This window comes from Balaenoptera acutorostrata, chromosome 19, assembly GCF_949987535.1.
Source record: "Balaenoptera acutorostrata chromosome 19, mBalAcu1.1, whole genome shotgun sequence".
In the NCBI taxonomy this organism is placed as follows: Eukaryota; Metazoa; Chordata; class Mammalia; order Artiodactyla; family Balaenopteridae; genus Balaenoptera; species Balaenoptera acutorostrata.
This window is the reverse complement of record NC_080082.1, coordinates 37,639,648-37,660,494: the sequence shown is the minus strand read 5'-3', so window position 1 is coordinate 37,660,494 and position 20,847 is coordinate 37,639,648. Positions and strand designations below refer to the sequence as shown.

General features: G+C 36.1%; 1 protein-coding gene across 1 annotated transcript in view; it reads right to left on the bottom strand.

The window, feature by feature from the left end:
• Window positions 1–249: 249 nt before the first annotated feature.
• Window positions 250–20,847, bottom strand: part of SHCBP1 (SHC binding and spindle associated 1) — a 40,873-nt gene continuing 20,275 nt past the window's right edge. The window contains exons 10-13 of the mRNA XM_007167647.2: window positions 20,516–20,634; window positions 5,162–5,248; window positions 4,653–4,794; window positions 250–3,093 (exon numbers count right to left, since the gene is read on the bottom strand). Of these exons, the coding sequence (XP_007167709.2) occupies window positions 2,768–3,093; window positions 4,653–4,794; window positions 5,162–5,248; window positions 20,516–20,634 (674 nt within the window). The 3' untranslated portion in view covers window positions 250–2,767. The remainder of the gene's footprint in view (window positions 3,094–4,652; window positions 4,795–5,161; window positions 5,249–20,515; window positions 20,635–20,847) is intronic.

Genomic DNA, 20,847 nt, shown 5'->3' with positions numbered 1-20,847 from the left:
GCAAGGATATAGAGCAACTAGAATTCTCATACACTGCTGGTAGGAAAGCAAAATGGGATAGCCACTTTGGAAAACAATTTGGAACTTTCTAATAAAGTAAAATGTGCACTTACTATACAGCTCAGCAATCCCACTCACAGGTATTTACCACCAGAGAAATAAAAACAATATGTTCAGACAAAAACCTTTACCCAAATATTCTCAGCAACTTTATTCACAATAATCAAATACTACAAACAACCCATGTGGCCCATCAACGGGTGAATGAATACACAACACTCAATATCCACACAATGGAAAACTACTCAGCAATAAAAACAAACAAACTGACACAGGAAACAACATAGATGTATTTTAAGAGCATTATACTAAGCTTAAGAAGATGGACACAAAAGACTATATAATGAGTCATCATTCTTTTTATATGTAATTCTAGAAAAGGCAAAACTATGGTGACTGAAAGCAGATCAGAGGTTGCCAGGGTCCAAGGTTGGGGAGGGGGGGATTGACTGCAAAGAAAAATGAGACCTTTTAAAGATGACAGAAATTTTCAATATTGTGTTTATGGTAGTAGTTACACAACTATATATATTTGTCAAGACTCAGAATTGTAGACTTAAAATTGATGATTTTTTATTATATCAAAAAAGCTGATAAATGCTAACAAAAAAAAAAAAAAAGCAGCTCAATAGCCAAGAAGGTTTTGAAAAATAAGAATGGAATGGAAGTGAGGTTACATTTTCCTCAAGTCACTAGGAGGAAAAACAACTTGCTACAATGCAGGATGGCTAGAAAACATTTTTTCTAGTCAAATGTGATTGAGTGCTAGTGAGCTGGATCCTAGTAACAGAATATACATTTAGCTGGAGATTATCAGACAGGAGTTTTTAAGCCAGAGGGTCAACTGTAGGCAAACACGGGAATTCAGCATGATTCCAATTAAGTGGGGAAAAAATGAACTAATCAATAGACAATATCAAGAGAACTTGATAACCATTTAGAGAAAAAGAGTTCTACACCATATAACACATAAAACCAAATTACAGATGGATTAGAAATGTGAATTTAAACAAGCCTACTTGTACTAGAAGATAATATAAAATATTTTTATAATCTTGTAATAGACAAGCCCTATGTAAACAAGTCACAAGACCCAGAAGAGCAGATTTGACTATACGTTAATACTTAAAACTCAAGTAAATACTTTTTCCATGTCAGTGTTTTCACCTCAACTGTCAAATCCACATCCCTCCAGGGCTCTCTCTATACTCCCTGGACTAAGTCATCTGAGATGCTCAACTCTCCCCAATAAGCAAAAGTACTCTACGTGACTTAAATAAGAATACACTAGGCCTATTCACTAATAGTTTATAATTTGAATAAAAATTAATGTAAGATTAGATTTAAACTAAGATAGAAATGAAATCTGAAAAACCATCATCCTATAATAAGGAACAACAAGTAACTTACCTAGTTACTTGTCATCCTCTTGACACTCCAGCAAGTTACAAGAAAATATACAAAGTCTAAACTCTAAGATAGAAAGGAAATTTAATTGGAAAACCAATTTGATTTTTTTAAGTTGAATAAATGGTTTTTAAATAAGTATTTGGCTCAAGTTGATGCAGAATTAATTAGCATTACTTTTGCAACAGGATTTCAAGAGTAAAAGAAAAATGTCTTTCAATGGTCAAACAAAAAAATCTAACATAAATCCTTCCACATTTAGTAGCATCTGAAAAATAAAATTATAATTTATTCAAATTTAAGGAACGACTTCACTGAGGAAAAATTTTAATACTCTCTCTGAAACACTAAAAAGATACCAAAATATTGTATGTATTTTAAAGGATCACACATGCTACACAGGCATTATGGCCCCTAATGCAATTGGAAAAATATACCAAGATTCAATTTATTACTTCATCATTATAATTTTAATCAGTAGGAATTTTAATGTCACATATACTTCTTAAAAATATAAATACTTTTAAAAGCTGTATTTTACAATATGATATCAAGAACACAGAGCTGATACAGGTTGTATAGGTAATCATTTTGACTATGTAAGAAATATGATCAGAATACTGTTGGTGAAAGAAAAGCACCTTCTTTTTAATCATTCATATTCAGCAACAGTGAAAATGCTCTATATATGCATTGGCTCTGAATAACACGTTTCATTTCTGTTTCAAACCTGCTATGCTATTACTGTTTTGATGATTACATAGTTCAACATAAAAAGGCATTCCCACTAAGATTCTCAATAATAAGCCTGATAAGGGAGATAACCTCCCAATCATAAAAGCTTTTAAGACAAGTATTATGCAAATAAAGCATGGATATCAGACTCACTATAACTGGGATTAAAAAGACAACTATAAGAATACTGCACATTGATGCCTATTGCGTTTTTGTGCGCTCGTCTTGCATTCCCTGCCTTCGTTCCTCCTCTTTGAAGTGCTAAAGTGTATTTATACTAGAAAGTTATTAATAGACTTAATACGAGAACTATGTGTTTGAAAAAGCAAGACTTTCTAGATAAGAAATCTCCAAATATTTTCTACTTTATGTTTTTATGACCTTCTTTATAAAGAGAGTGTTTTATGTGCAACACCTGCAGACAGAAATAAATCTACGTTTCACGCAAACCCAATCGAATATATCAGATACAAAATATAGACATGAAGCAAAGTAATGATAGCAGCAGTGATTCTTGGGGGCAGCATGTGCAAAATCCAGTATTTTGCTATTTACATCACAGTGGTCAGAAGAGAAATGTGCCGAAACTCCCTTTCCCATTCCACTTGAACTGGTTCCCCACAATTGAAACAAACATCTCCTGTGACATTAAGTTGTCATCAGCAAGTGTGATCCCCAGTTCACTCAACCTTTTCTTCTTCAACTGGCCTTTTTGTGTGGAGGCAGCAACTAGTTCATTTACAATTTCACAATTGCCTTCGACTTGCTCAGAAAGGTCAGCTCTCGCATAAAGCTCCATTTTACCAGTTGCACATTCAATCAGCTCTTCTAGATCCACTCTTTCAGCTACATCTGCCTCTCCACTTGTCCGAACTTTAAGTGCTTTATTTTCTGAAGAAACAAACAAATTATAACAAATAGAGTTAAATATATAAACTAACCCAACTAAAACATGTATTTCTACAGTCTGTCAGAGCTTTCAAGTTTTTTCTGTTAAGGATTCCAGCTGTCATCTGACTGGACTTCACAAACTCTCTGCCATAAGTATCTCAACAAGCAGGTGTCTTAGTCTTCAAGGTCTCCTGACTCTAATACAAGATTACCAATTTTGAATTTTCTCTTTTTATCCTAGATCTCATTTACTCAACAGACCTCTCCTGGATATTTACTAAGCACTGTTATTAGAAGCTAGATGCAAAGATAAATAAAACTGTTATTTTCCCTAAAGGAACTCCCAATCTAGCAGCTTTATAAGTGACTGCCTGTGATGGCAGAATTCTAGATGGCCCCATGATGCAGGGTCATCTGCCACTTGGTGTTATTTTCATAACTGTTAAATGGCAAAAGGACCTTGCAGATGTAATTAAGGTTACTAATCAGTTGATAACTCAGGTATACGTAACCTAATCATATGAACCCTTTAATAGCAATGTTTTCCCTGGCTGGATGAAGAAGAGAAAAGCATAAAGAGATTCAAAGCATGAAAAAGATTTGAAGCATGAGAGGTTTGCTTTGAGGGAGGTCTTCTGTTGCTGAAATGGAGGGGGTTATGGGGCAAGGACCCAAGAGTGGTCCCTACGAGCTGAGAGCAATCCTCAGCCAACAGCCAGCAAAAAAAGTAGAGACCTCTGTCTTATGACCTCAAGGAAACTGATTCTGCCAACAACATAAAGGAACTTGGAAGCAGATTCTCGCCCCAGAGCTTTCAGATAAGGGCCCCACCCAGCTGATACCTCTTTCACCCTGTGAGACCCTAAGCAGATAACCCAGCCAAGCTCACCTTAACTTCTGACCTACAGAACTGTGAGGAGAAAAAGAACTACCGGATAGCTGGAATGGATCCTGAAGGATGACAAGGACTACTCATCATCCTTTAAACTTTCCTCACCTATGCCAATACACAGTCCTTCTCCATGACTGAGATTTCATAGTAATCTGGGTCATGGCTTGAAACTCATGAACTTCCCACTGTGTTAGATCAGCTTTGCTGACAAGAAAGACAGCTGACAGGGAGGTATTTAATTTTACAAATAAAAACTAGAGGTGAACTCCATGATCCCCTCCAGTCAAATGCAGCCTTCAACCTGGCACATTCATTTTTCTGCCTCCATCCTTAACAAATGCCAGCAGGAGCCACCATTGCTATCATATGCCCATCCTTATTCTATAAATTTATAGAAAGCCAAGCATGGTAAGAAGGTTACTGCAGGACCACAGAAACCACACATCAAGGCTTTGACCAGTTGACTAGTTGACCTTGAAAGTTTCTTTCACTGCAAGATTCCATAATGTTATAGCTTTATCAAGCTTCTCTATCTCCATGCCTAAGCATATGCTAGTTATCTTTTTTAAAGAGGAGAAGAAGATTAAGACCTTTAATCAGAGTTTAATGCTGAAATACAATAAATTAGGTCTGGTTTTTATTTTGAAAATTACTAAATATACCATACCTTCAGTTTCATCTTGGGCATTTTCTTGCAGGTCAGAGAAAATTGTAGGTTTCACCAAGACAACACCATAACCTTCATTATTATGTATGACATTACTCACCATGGATATTTTGGGAATGTCATAATGTTCATCTAAGAAGTCCTGTGACATTGAAAACAAATATTTTAAGGAACTGTCACATTCAACACTGCCTGCTTTAAAAATCTCACTTTTTTCAGGCTATTCTAAAAATAAAATAGAAAGTTATGCTTATTAGTACGTGGTAGCACAATCTGAGCTCTGAGTGACACAGCATTCCTTTGTCATTTCTGCAGATCTATAGATAACAAAGTATTCTCACAAGAGACTTCCAACCACCAACTATTGATATTATTAAAATTTACATACCGTTTATGCTTTTCAAAACCAGAAAACAACAGGAACAACATGGGAATTTAATAAAACATAATTATTTCTTAGGTAAAACCATTCTAACCTTTGGAAAGAGGGTGTCTCAGCAGGTGCTCACCTTAATGAGGATCCCTTCCTTGCAGTGATGGATCCCATTGTCACTCAGGGTGCACTTACTCCCAGGATATATTTCTATACCTGCACCCTACAAGTTACATTTTAAGGTAATGACAATCAGTTTAAAATAGGCAAGACTATAAAAGAAGGTTTGTCACTTCTTAGACTTTAATGCAGTGCAAATATAAAGTATTTTATAGAAAGTTTTATTAGGTATTTCTAATCAACATTTCCATTTGCTTCATTTCCAGCAAGTTGTCTATCATTTATCACTTTCAAATACCACACACACACACACACACACACACACACAAAACAATGGCTAAGAGTTTCAACACTTGATTACTATTTCACTCTCTTTCATCTGGGACAAATCAGTTTTCTGATTCTGCCAAAAAACAGTTAACAATTATGTTGAAAGATACTCTTATTAAAAATGACCATTCTCTCAGAAATACTCAGTTAGTTGGAGAACAGTGTTCAAATCTAGTAAAATATTGTTAAGTTGTAGATAGAAATAAGGCCCTATATTTTTAAAAGCAGACCAGTTTAAAAATATCCCAACCTAACTTGAAAATCACTTCCAGGAATTAAAATAATTAATGGTCCCCACTACTACACACATGTTAAGTTAGTAACCAATTCAAGTGTCCTGTTTATACCTACAGAGTAACTAGAACAATTCTTGCATGGCCCAATGCTCTCACATTGTCCCTTGGTACCACATGGTACCAACAAAAAAAGTAACAATAATAGGAATGATTTCCTGATGCTATGCTAGGCACTTTAGTAAGTAAAAATGGTTCGGCTCAAACCTCTGTGATTATTTAAAAATTCATTTTTGGAATAATTTCATACACAATATCCTAGATGAAGAAGAGTTGCTATTAACCATTTATGACACATCTACTGCATGTATGTTGAGTCGTTTTCCTAGGAATGGGAGTGTGCCATGAGAAAACATTTATTATTACTTTCCCCTTTAGGGATTACTAAAACATATATGTAGTGGGATGGTCACTACACACAAACCTAACTCTCTGTAGAGAGGTCAAAAGATCTGGGAGATAGGCCTTCAGCTAAGATTTTCAGTTTATAGCTATATACAAAATAAGATTTAGGGGCAATAATGTTAAAAATACATACACAATGAAATAGTTAAAATTAAATATCAAATTATCAGGAATCATGTAAAACTTAAAGAGAAGAATAACTTAAGCCACAGCCACTTAGTAAATGGGACAATCATGTTCAAAATATGCTATGAAGCTGAATAGATATTCAGTAACTAAAAAGAAACTGAAGAGGCTGCCACTTCTAAGATGATGGTACAAGTAAAAACCATGGACATCATATATAAAACAAACATAAGATGATTGAAAAGGCAGACCAGCTAGACACCTCAACACCTGAGGAATGACACCAACACACTGGTGCATTTCCTGGGTATTCTTTTTGCCTTATATTCCCAGACATGAAGCTAAAGAAGCTGGCAATCCATAAGTGTCGAACAGACCAGAAATGCCTCCCTAAAAGCCTGCTCTCTTTAGCCAAAGGACCAGGCAAGCCTAGAAGGACAGAAAACTTTGAAACAATAACAGCTCTATTCTATCCAAACACGATAGGAAAAAAACTGGCCAACCCTCACCCATGCTGGCAAGTGCCAAGGGGAGCCTAGACTTCCACCCTCTTGAGGCTATGACTAGGCACCCCAACACCCACACTGGGATTTTCAGTTAAGGCCAAGGATTTTCATCCCCACCAGCTAGTAACAAGGCCCTCCCACTTGCGGAGACTACATATGGGACCTGCACTTGTATCCCCAACTGATAATAACAAGGTGCCACACCCCTTTCCTACTGGAGTGGTGTCAGAGCAGGCCCAGTGGAGGGTCTAAGACTTTCACCACTGCCAGTGGTAACAAGACCACTGAGATGTGCCAGAGCATCAGTGGAGACATGTAAGAAGCTGGAATTCTCACCCCCACCCAGCAGTAAGAAGGAGCTTCCCTACTCAACTTGGATGTCAATGGAAGCCAAATGGGGAACTTGGACTTCTACCTCCACCTGGCAGTAACAAGGGTAAGAGAAACCCAGCTAAAACAGAAGATGCAGATTCTCATAGTATAATATAAAATGTCCAGGTTTCAGTGGAAAATCACTTCTCATACCAAGTGCCAAGAAGATGTCAAACTTAATAAGATAATCAGTAAAAACCAAAACCAAGATGTCAGAGATGATGGAATTAGCTAACAAGGATTTTTTTTTTTAATTTTTTTTTTAAATTTATTTATTTATTTATATTTATTTTTGGCTGTGTTGGGTCTTCGTTTCTGTGCAAGGGCTTTCTCTAGTTGCGACGAGTGGGGGCCACTCTTCATCGCGGTGCGCGGGCCTCTCACTATCACAGCCTCTCCTGTTGCTGAGCACAGGCTCCAGACGCACAGGCTCAGCAGTCGTGGCTCACGGGCTCAGTCGCTCCGCGGCATGTGGGATCCTCCCAGACCAGGGCTCGAACCCGTGTCTCCTGCATTGGCAGGCAGACTCTCAACCACTGCGCCACCAGGGAAGCCCTAACAAGGATTTTAAAGCAGCCAATTGCTTTAATGAGCAATTATGAATATACTTAAATGAAAAATATCAATAGCAGGCTGAACAACAAAATAGAAAGTCTCATCAAAGAGATAAAAGATAAAAGAACCAAATGGAAATTTCAGAACTGAGAAATACCGTAACTGAAATAAAAAGCTCAGTGGATGGGCACAACAGCAGAAAGGTCAGAACAGAGGAAAGAATCAGTGAAACAGAAGACAGAACAATAGAAATTACCTAGTCTGAACAACAGAGACAAAACAGTCTGAAAAAGAAAAGTGAACAGAACCTCAGGGACCTATGGGACAATAACAAAAGATCCAAAATTTGTGTCATCAGAGTCCTAGAAGAAGAGGGGAAGGGTGAAGCTAAAAAAAATTCAAAGAAGAAATAGCTAAAAATTCCCAAATTTGGCAAGAGACATTAAGCCTACAGACTCAAGAAGCTGAGAAAACGCCAAATGGGATAAGCTCAAAGAAATCCATTTCAAGATACATCATAATTAAACATAACACTGTCTAATGTGGTCTAATGTGTCTAGAAGTTTGAAAAGGAAATATTGAAGATAATTATATTACAGACAGGGGATGGTAAAGAGACATTAAGGGAGGTAAAGTTTCTAAACGTCACTCAAACTGGTGAAATAACATCAGTAAACTGTGGTAAGTTATGTACATATAATGCAATACCTAGAGCAACCACTTAAAAAACTATACAAAGAGATATACTCAAAAACAAATGGAATCCTAAGAAAGGTTCAGGTAACCCACAGGATGGCAAAAATATTAAAATGAAAAACAGAATAGAAAACAAAAAATAGGGCTTCCCTGGTGGCGCAGTGGTTGAGAATCTGCCTGCTAATGCAGGGGACACGGGTTCGAGCCCTGGTCTGGGAAGATCCCACATGCCGCGGAGCAGCTGGGCCCGTGAGCCACAATTGCTGAGCCTGCGCGTCTGGAGCCTGTGCCCCGCGACGGGAGGGGCCGCGATAGAGAAAGGCCCGCGCGCCGCGATGAAGAGCGGTCCCCACACCGCGATGAAGAGTGGCCCCCGCTTGCCGCAGCTGGAGAAAGCCCTCGCACGAACCGAAGACCCAACACAGCCAAAAATAAAAATAAATAAATAAATAAATAAGAAAATCCTTTAAAAAAAAAAAAAAAAAAAAGAAAACAAAAAATAAAATGGCAGAATAAAGACTTAACATCAACAATTACATTAAATGTAAGTGGTCTAAATACACCAATTAAATGACAAAGACTGGCAAAGTGGATTAAAAAATAAGATCCAACTATATGCTGTCTACAATTCACTTCAAACAGAACAATAAAGACAGGATGAAAATAAAAGTATGGAAAAAGATATACCATGCAGGGACTTTCCTGCTGGTCCAGTGGGTAAGACTTCACCTTCCAATGCAGGGGGTGCGGGTTCGATCCCTGGTTGGGGAGCTAAGATCCCACATGCCTCACGGCCAAAAAACCAAAACATAAAATAGAAGCAATATTGTAAAAAATTCAATAAAGACTTAAAAAACGATCCACATCAAAAATATCTTGAAAAAAAAAAGATATACCATGCAAATTTTTTTTAATTAATTAATTAATTTATTTTGGCTGTGCTGGGTCTTAGTTGCGGCACGTGGGATCTTCGTTGTGGTATGCGGGCTTCTTAGTTGCAGCATACCATGCAAATTTTAATCAAAGGAAAGCAGGTGTGGCTCTATTAATATCAGATAAAGTAGAATTCAAAGCAAAAAAAAATTACCAAAGATAGACAGTAACATTATATAATGATAAATAGGTTGGTTCACAAAAAAAAAAAAAAAAAAGCAATCCTAAATGGGTATGCACCAAATAACAGAACTACAAAATATGTGTAGCAAAAACTAATAGGACTGAAAGGAGAAAGACAAATCCTCAATTATAGTAAGAGACTTTAACAATCCATCTCTCAAAAATTGAAACAACTAGATAGAAAATCAGAAACAATACAGAAGAACTCAAAAACATTATCAACCAACCCAATCTAGTTGACATTTATACTCAATAACAGCAAAATACACATTTCCTTTCAAAGGCCTATGGAACATATACCAAGACAGACCATATTCTGGGCCATCAAAACAAACCTCAACAAAATTTTAAAAATTGAAGTCATGCAGTGTGTTTTCTGACCACAATGGAATCAAACTAGAAATCAACAACAAAAGATAACAGTAAAACTCCAAATACTTGGAAACAAAATAGCACACTTCTAAATACTGCATGGGTCAAAAATGAAAATACAACCTATCAGAATTTGCTAAATCAGTGCCAAGAGGGAAATTTATAGCATTAAAAGCATACATCTGAAAAGAGAAAAGTCTCAAATCAACAATCTAAGCTCTCACCCAAAGAACCTAGAAAAAGAGCAAAATAAACCCAGTGTAAACAGAAGGAAGGAAATAATAAAGACAAGAGCAAAAATAAATAAAATTGAAAACAGAATAGTGAAAATCAATGAAACAGAGTTGGCACTTTGAAAAAAAGTCAATGAAATTGACAAACCTCCAGCAAGATTCACAAAGAAAAAAGGAAAAAAAGAGAGAGAGACTACACAAACTATTAATATCAAGAATGAAACAGAGGATATTACCACAGGCCCTGCAAACATCTAAAGAATCAGGGAACACCACAAACAACTCTATACATTTGACAACTTAGAAGAAGAAATGATCCACCTGAATCCCCAGGCTGGTGTGAGGCCTAATAGGATGGGGGGCAGGGTGTGCAAGCAACACCCCTGCATGCAACATGGTGCATGTAGCAGGTGTGCCAGCAGCCTGCTGCCATCGCTGTCAAATAGGAAAGCCCTTCACCACCGACTGGGTCCTGGTCACAGGGGCTCTATACCCTATGAGTGCATCCATTAATTCACCCAGCATGAAATAAGTCATTGAATAGCCCTATAATTATTAAGGAAATTTAATCCATAATTTTTAAACTCCCAAAAAAGAAATCTCCAGGCCCAGATGATTTCACTGGAGAAATCTACCAAACGCTTAAAGAAGAATTAACACCAATTCTGTACAATCACTTCCAGAAAACAGAAGAGGGAATACTTCCAAATTCATTTCATGAAGCTAGCATTACTCTGATAACAAAACCAGACAAAGACAATACAAATAAGGAACACTTCAGACCAATATCTCTCATGGATATAGACATATAAATTCTTAAGAAAATATTAGCAAATACAATTCAGCAATATATAAAGAATTATATACTATGACCAAGTGAGGCTTATTCCAGGGATGCAAGGATGGTTCAAAATTTGAAAATCAATCACTTGTAATCCACCAAAAATTGATGCAGGAAAAAAGCATTTGACAAAAGCCAAAACAAATTTATTATAAAAATTCTCAGAAAACAGAAAAAAAGGAGAACTTCCTTAATTTGATAAAGAATATTTACAAAAAACCTACAGTTAACCTTATACTGGTAGCAAATATGGTGAAGTAGGAAGACCCTGAGAACCTCCCCCAACAGGCACACCAAAATTAAACTATTTACCAGAGTGACTATCAATGAGAACAACCTGATGACTAGCAGAAAATATTTCCCACAATTATAGTTATAAAGAAGGAACTGCAGCAGAGACCCAGTACAGTCAAGACCTACACCCCCAGGGTAGGCAACCAAAAAGAGGAATTAGGCAAAATGAGGTGACAGAGGAACATGATCCAATAGAAGGAACAAGATAAAAACCCCACAAGAACTAAGTGAAGTGGAGATAGACAATCCACCTGATAAAGAGTTCAAGGTAATGCTCAAAAGATGATCAAAGAACTCTGGAGAAACCTGGATGAACATAAAGAGAAGTGTAACAAAGACTTAGAAAATATAAAGAAGAACCAAACAGAGACGAAATACAATAACTGAAATGAAAAATACACTAGAAGAAATCAATAGTAGATTAAATGATACAGAGGAACAATCAGCTAGATGGAAGACAGAGAGGTAGAAATCACTGAAGCTGAACACAGAAAAAGAATAAAAAGAAATAAGGACAGTTTAAGTGGCCTGTGGGACAACATTCACATTATAAGAATCCCAGAAGGAGAACACAGAGAGAAAGGGGTAGAGAACATACTTGAAGACATGAAAGCTGAAAACTTCCCTAACCTGGGAAACAGAAATCCAGGTCCAGGAAGCAGAGAGAGTCCCAAATAGGATCAAACCAAAGAGGGACCATATCAAGACACATTATAATTAAAATGGCAAAAATTAAAGATAAAGAGAATATTAAAAACAGCAAGGGAAAAGCATCAAGTTATGTACAAGGGAACTCCCATAAGGCTATCAGCTGACTTTTCAGCAGAAACTCTGAAAGCCAAAGGGTACAGTATACTAAAGGGATAAAAGGGAAAAACCTAAACTCAAGAATACTCCACCCGTGCAAAATAATCTGAAAAACTATACAGATATAAAACTGAATCATTTTGCTGTACAGCTGAAACTAAAAAGATGATATATATCAACTATACTTCAATAATCAAAAAAGAAGAAATCCTGATATCAGACACCAGCTAATGAAAGGCCAGCATACTTCATGGTCCACCCAAAAGAAGAGAAAGCCAACAGGGATGGCCAGGGACAGATCAAGACACTCCTGGACTGGAATGTGGTGGGAAGGAAGACACCCTGTAGGGACAGTGAGGCTAGAGAGGGTCAAGGAGAAAGCTGGAGCCCAAAGGATGCTTCCCACCATCCTGGCTACATCATTCCCTTCTTACTGAGATACAACTCATACCATGCAATTCACCCACTTAAGTTTAATGTACCATTCAATGGTTTTTAGTATATTCACAGAGTTGTGCAACCATTACCACACTCAATGTTAAAACATTTTCATCACCTTAGAAAGAGACCCTGTATCCTTCAGTTATTACCCCAATCCCCTCTTCCCCACCTTACTCCCAGGCCTAGGCAATCATTACTCTACTTTCTATCCATATAGATGTGGCTGTCCTGGACATTTCACATAAAATGACTTATACAATATGTTGAAAAAAAAAAAAAAAGAATACTTTATCCGGCAAGGCTTTCATTCAGATTTGATGGAGAGATCAAAAGTTTTATAGACAGCAAAAGCTAAAAAGCATTCAGCACCACCAAGCCAGCTTTGCAAGAAATGTCAAAGGGAATTCTCTAAGCAAAAAAGAAAAGGTCACAACTAGAAACATGAAAATTATGAAAGGAAAAACCTCACCAATAAAGGAAATTAATTATACAGTAAAGGTAGTAAATCAACCATGTACAAAGCTAGTAGGAAGATTAAAAGAAAAAAGTAGTAAAATCATCTATATCTGCAATAAGTAGTTAAGGGATATACAAAACAAAAATGTAAAATATGATGTCAAAAAAACAGTAACTGTAGGGGGAGGGGAGTAAAACTGTAAGGTTGTTAAAATGTGTTTGAAATTCGGAGATCAGCAACTTAAAATAATCACATATACATAAAGATTGCTATATGTAAATCTCATGGTAACCACAAATCAAAAATCTATAATAGATACACACACAAAAAAGAGAAAGGAATCCAAACATAACGCTAAAGACAGTCATCAAATCACAAGGGAAGAGAACAAAAGAAAAGAAAGGAACAATAAAGAACTGCAAAAACAACCCCCAAACAACTAACAAAATGACAATAAGTACATATCTATCAATAACTACTTTAAATGTAAATGGACTAAACATTCCAATTAAAAGACATAGAGTGCTTGAATGGATACAAAAACAAGACCCATATATATACTGCCTATAAGAAACTCAGTTCAGATCTAAAGACACACAGACTGAAAGTGAGGGAATGAAAAAAGGTACTCCATGCAAATGTAAACGAAAAGAAAGCTGGGATAGCAATACTTATATCAGACAAAATAGACTTTAAAACAAAAACTGTAACAAGAGACAACAAAGGACATTATATAAAGATAAAGGGATAGATCCAACAAGGAGATATTTCAATTGAAAATATGTATGCACTGACACATTTGGAGAATATAAAGTAAGAAATTGACAGTAACACAATAATAGTAGGGTACTTAACACTCCATCAATGGATACATCATCCAGACAGAAAATCAATAAGGAAACACTGGTCAGATGGACGTAATAGATACATAGAGAACATTCCATCCAAAAGCAGCAGAAAACACATTCTTTTCAACTGCACATGGACAATTCTACAGGCCACAAAACAAATCTCAAAAATTTAAAGACTGAAATCCTATCAAGCATCTTTTCTGATCACAATGGTATGAGACTAGAAATCAACTACAAGAAAAAAAATGCAAAAAACACAAACATGTAGAGGCTAAACAATATGCTACTAAACAAACAATGAATCACTGAAGAAATCAAAGAAATAAAAAAATACCTGGAGACAGATGAAAATAGAAACACATTGATCCAAAATCTATGGGATGCAACAAAAACAATTCCAAGAGGTAAGTTTATAGTGATACAAACCTACCTCAGAAAACAAGAAAAAATCTCAAATAAACAATAACGTTAAACCTAAAGGAACTAGAAAAAGAACAAACAAAATTCAAAGTTAGGACAAGGAAATAAATAATAAAGATCAGAGCACAAATAAATGAAATAGAGACTAAAAAACAATAGAAAAGATCAATGAAATTAAGAGCTAGTTCGTTGAAAAGATAAACAAAATTGACGAACCTTTAGCCAGACTCACAAAGAAAAAAGAAAGCCCAAATAAAATCAGTAATGAAAGAGGACAAGTTACAACGGACACCACAGAAATACAAAGGACCACATAAGACTACAAGGAACAATTATATGGCAATAAGATAGACCTACCTATCTTATAGACCTACCTATCCTCTAACCTAGAAGAAATGGATAAATCCCTAGAAATGTACAATCTCCCAAGACCAAAACAGGAATAAATAGAAAATATGAATAGATCAATTACCAGTAATGAAATTGAATCAGTAATAAAAGAGCTCCCAACAAACGAAAGTCCAGGACCAGACAGCTTCACAGGTGAATTCTACCAAACATTTAAAGAACAGTTAACACCTATCCTTCCTAAACTATCCCAAAAAATTGAAGAGGCACACTCAGAAACTCATTCTATGAGACCAGCATCACCTTGACATCAGAATCAGAAAAAGATACCACAAAAAAACAAACAAAAAAAAAAATTACAGGCCAATATTCTTGACAGTCATAGATGCAAAAATCCTCAACAAAATATTAGCAAACAGAATCCAATGATACATTAAAAGGATCATACACCATGATTAAGTGGGATTAATCTCAGGGATACAAGGATGGTTCAATATCCACAAATTAATCAACGTGATACAACACATTTACAAATGAAAGAATAAAAAATCATTTGATCATCTCAGTTGATGTAGAGAAAACTTTGCACAAAATTCAATATCCATTTATGACAAAAACTCTCAACAAAGTGTCCATTGGTGGAATATATCTTAATATAATGAATGACATAAATGGCAAGCCCACAGCTAACACCATACTCAGTGGTGAAAAGCTGAAAGCGTTTCCTCTAAGATCAGGAAAACATGACAAGGATGCCCACTCTTGCCATTTTTATTCATTGTAGTATTGAAAGTCTTAGCCCCAGCAATCAGACAAGAAATAAAAGAAATCCAAATTGGAAAAGAAGTAAAACCATCACTGTTTTCAGATGACATGATACTATCCATAGAAAATCCTAAAGATGCCACCAAAAAACTACTAGAACTCATCAATGAATTTGGTAAAATTGCAGGATACAAAATTAACATACAGAAATCTGTTACATTTCCATACAATAATAACTATCAGAAAGAGAAATTAAGAAAACTATCCCATTTACAATCACATCAAAAAGAATACCTAGGAATAAATCTAACTAAGGAGGTAAATGACCTATATTTATGGGACTTCCCTGGCGGTCCAGTGGTCAAGACTCCGTGCGTCCACTGCAGGGGGCATGGATTCAATCCCTGGTCAGGGAACTAAGATCCTGCATGATGCATGGTGCAGCCAAAAAAAAAAAAAGACCTATGCTTAGAAAACTTAAAAAACTGATAAAAGAAATTGAAGATGACACAAACAGATGGAAAGATATACTGTGCTCATGGATTGCAAGAATACTGTTAAAATGATCATACTACTCAAGGCACTCTACAGATTCAAAGCAATTCCTATCAAAATACCAATGGCGTTTTCCACAGAACTAGAATAATTCTAAAATTTGTATGGAAAAACAAAGGACCCCAAATAGCCAAAACAATCTTGAGAAAGAACAACAAAACAAGAGGTATCATGCTCCCTGACCTCAAACTATACTACAAAGCTACAGTAATCAAAACAGTATGGTACTGGCACAACAGACACATAGATCAATGGTACACACAGAGAGACCATAAATGAACCCCACCATCTTGACAATTAATCTACAATAAAAAGAGGCAAGAATATACAATGGAGAAAAGACAGCCTCTTTAACAGATGGTGTTGGGAAAACTGGACAGCTACACACAAAAGAATCAAACTAGACTACTTCTGGAAGAAAACAATGCCAGTGCCCTCTTTTACATTGGTCTGAGCAATATTTTTTAGATATATCTCCTTAGGCAAGGGAAACAGAAGCAAAAATAAAGAAATGGGACTACACCAAACTAAAGAGCTTTTGCATAGCAAAGGAAATTATCAAGAAAACAAAAAGGCTGCCTACTGAATGGAAGAAGATATTTGCTAACAATATATCAGATAAGGGGTTAATATCCAAAATATACAAAGAACTCATACAGCTCAACATAAAAACAAAACAAAACAACCGGATTTAAAAATGGATCCTAATAGACATTTTACCAAAGAAGACATAGAGATGGTCAACATGCACATGAAAAGGTGCCCTGATAACTAATCATCAGGGGAATGCAAATCAAAATCACAATGAGATATCACCTCACACCTGTTAGAATGGCTATTATCAAAAAGACAATAAGCAGTAAGTGTTGCAAGGATGTGGAGAAAAGGAAATCGTAGTACACTGTCGGTAGGAATGTAAGTTGATGCAGCCTCTATGGAAAGCAGTAAGGAGAGTCCTCTATAAATTAAAAACAGACCTACCATACAATCCAGCAATTCCACACCTGGGTATTTATATGAGAATACGAAAACACTGATTCAAAAAAATATACATACCTCAAAAAGATGTAAGTTCGTTGCAGCATTATTTACAATAGCCAAGATATGGAAGCAACCTAAGTGCCTAACAACAGATGAATGGATAAAGAAGATGTAGTGTCACACACACACACACACACACACACATGCACACACACAAATGGAATATTACTCAGCCATAAAAAAGAATGAAATCTTGCCATTTGCGATGACTAAGATGGACCTAGACAGTATTATGCGAAGTGAAATAAGTTACACAGAGAAAGACAAATAGTGTGTGATTTCACTTATACGTGGAATCTAAAAAACAAAACAAACAAACAAACAAAACAGAAACAAAGTCATATATACAGAGAACAAACAGGTGGTTGCCAAAGGGAAGAGCGGATGGGGAATTAAAAAAAAGGTAATGATGTGAGGTAATGAATGCTTGACTGTGATGATCATTTCATAATGTATATTTATATGAAACCATCACATTGGACACCTTAAATATATAAAATTTCTGTCAATTACACCTCAATAAAGCTGAAAAAGGATTTTTTTTTAATTCTTAAAAAAGCACTGGGCTTCCCTGGTGGCGCAGTGGTTGAGAGTCTGCCTGCCAATGCAGGGGACACGGGTTCGGGCCCTGGTCTGGGAAGATCCCACATGCTGCGGAGCAACTGGGCCCGTGAGCCACAACTACTGAGCCTGCGCGTCTGGAGCCTGTGCTCCGCAACGGGAGAGGCCGTGACGGTGAGAGACCCGCGCACCGCGATGAAGAGTGGCCCCCGCTCGCCACAACTGGAGAGAGCCCTCACACAGGGGCGAAGACCCAACACAGCCATAAATAAATAAATAAATAAAAATTTAAAAAAAACAAAAAAAACAAAAAACACCTTATACTTAACAGTACAATACTGAATACAGTCCCCCAATATCAAGACCAAGGTAAGGATATCTATTCTCACCACTCTTATTCAACGTAATGCTGGAAGTTCTTGTCAGTGCCATAAGGCAAGAAAAGGAAACCAAAGGCAGACTGGAAAGGAAGAAATAAATTGTCTCCATTTGTAGATGACATGACTGTCTACATAGAAAAATCCCATGAAATCTATGAAAACACTCCTAGAACTAATAAGAAGGTTCAGCAAGGTCACAGGATATAAAAAAACATACAAAAATCAATTGTATCTCAATATACTAGCAATAAGCACAATAAATTAAAAATACAATATCACTTACAATGAAATGTTTAGGTACAAATCTATAAAAACACATACAAGACTTGTGTTGTAACTACACAATGCTGATGAAAGAAATCAAAGATCTAAATAAATGGAGAGACATATCATGTTCACAGATTGGAAGACTCAACGTAAAAAAAGATGTCCATTCTCCCCAAATTGATATATAGGTTTATTGAAAGTCCTATTAAAATCTTAGCAAGACTTTTTGTAGATACAAACAAGATATTTCTAGAATTTATATTGAAAGGCAAAGGAACTAGAATAGCTGAAACAATTAAAAAAAAAAAAGACAAGTGAGAGTGGGAAGAATTATTCTACCAGAAAACCCAGAAATTGGCCCACAAAAACATACTCAAATTATTTTTGATAAAAATACAAAACCAATTTATTTAAGGATAGACTTTTCAAGAAATGGTGCAGTCACCACTGGACATCCATAAGCAAATAAATGAACTTTGACCTAAAACTCACCTTATACCAAAATTAACTCAGAAATGGTTCATGACCTTAAATGTAAAATGAAAACTGTAAAATTGAAAAAAAAAAAAAAGGAGAAAATTTTTGCACCCTAGGGCTAGACAAAGAGTTCTTACACATAAAAGTAAAAATTGATAAATTGGGCTTCATCAAATTTTAAAACTTTGCTCTGTAAAAGCCCATGTGAAAATGATGAAAAAACAAGCTACAAGCTAGCATAAGATATCTGTAAATGACATACCCAATTGGGGATTCATATCTAGAATTTATAAAGAACTCTTAAAACTCTACAGTAAAAAAGAACAAGCAATCCAATTAGAAAATGGACAGGGCTTCCCTGGTGGCGCAGTGGTTGAGAATCTGCCTGCTAATGCAGGGGACACAGGTTCGAGCCCTGGTCTGGGAAGATCCCACATGCCGCGGAGCAACTAGGCCCGTGAGCCACAACTACTGAGCCTGCGCGTCTGGAGCCTGTGCTCCGCAACAAGAGAGGCTGCGATAGTGAGAGGCCCGTGCACTGCGATGAAGAGTGGCCCCCGCTTGCCGCAACTAGAGAAAGCCCTCGCACAGGAACGAAGACCTAATACAGCCAATAAATAAATAAATTAAATAAATAAATTTTAAAAAAAGAGTGTCCATCTCCATAAAAAAGAAAAAAAAGGACAAAAGTCATAATACACATTTCACTGAAGATAAGGATGGCAAATAAACATATGAAAAATGTTCAACATCATTAACCACTAGGGAAATGCAAATTAAAACCACACACCTATCAGAATGGCTAAAATTAAAAAGTAGTGAAAATACCAAGTGCTGCTTAGGATATGGAGAAACTGGATCACTCAAACATTGCTAGTGGGAATGTAAACTGGTGCAACTACTCTGGAAAAGTTTGGCAGTTTCTTAAAGAAAGTAAGTATGCAACTAACCACATGCTCTGCAACTGCACTCCTAGGCATTTACCCCAGAGAAATGAAAACGATGTTTGCACAAAAACCTGTACACCAATGTTTATAGCAGCTTTATTTACAAAAGCCAAAAACTGGAAACAACCCAGATGTCCTTCAACAAGTGAACAGTTAAACTGTGGAACAATCATACACGGAATACTACTTAGCAATAAAAAAGAACAACCTATTGGTACATGCAACAACCTGGGTGAAGCTCCAGAGAACTGTGCTGAGTGAAAAAAAGCCAATTCCAAAAGGTTGTATGTTGTATGATTCTATTCATATAACATTCTTGAAATGATGAAATAACAGAAATGGAGAACAGATTAGCATTTGCCTGTGATTAATGAGAAGGTCAAAAGGAGAGGCACCTAGATATGGCTTTAAAGGGCAACATGGAGGATCCTTGTAGTGATAGAAATATTCAACTTGACTGAATCAATCTTATCCTGGTTGTGATACTGTACTATAGTTTTGGAAGCTGTTACAATTAGAGGAAACTGGTAAAGGATACACATACAGACTACCTCTGTATTACTTCTTACAACAGAATGTGAATCTACAATCTCAAAATTAAAATTTAATTTAAAAAAATCAACCCAGCCGCAGTTGCTACATCATTTACAAAGTTACAACTTAAAGGGTCTAACCTCTTTTAAAGGTATGACAGAGAAACTGTGAGATTTATTATTTCCTTCCTAATCTCTGTTTTGAAAATGCTAAATAAGAAGAACCTTATACAACTGAGTCTGGTTGACTTAGTACATGTAAGTATCTGAACTTCTTTGAAGAAAGAGAACAGGAGTATGCATTTACATCTTGTCCCAGGACATTTTATTTACTTATTTAGAACTTAAACCTAAACTACTTCCCATAAGAGATTATCATACCTTGGCACCATATAAATCTGAGTTCTTCATTAAAAATTCTGCTGATGTTCGTACTGTGACTCCTGTAGTTTCACACTGCAATACACAGTTTTCCAATGTAGTCTTGCCACGGTGAATAACTATGATGAAAACATGCAATCAAATACTTTAAGAAGTAATGTGTCTTTTCCAATATTAGAAATGGCCTAGAGCTGATATTAGATAGTCTAAATATTTCTCATTTAAACTCTGTTACTGGAATTATGAATTCATAATTTATAAAAACGACTATTTTGAGTTATTTTCTATTGATAAAATCTAAAAGCAGCATTCTTAAAAAAGAATGACTTGCC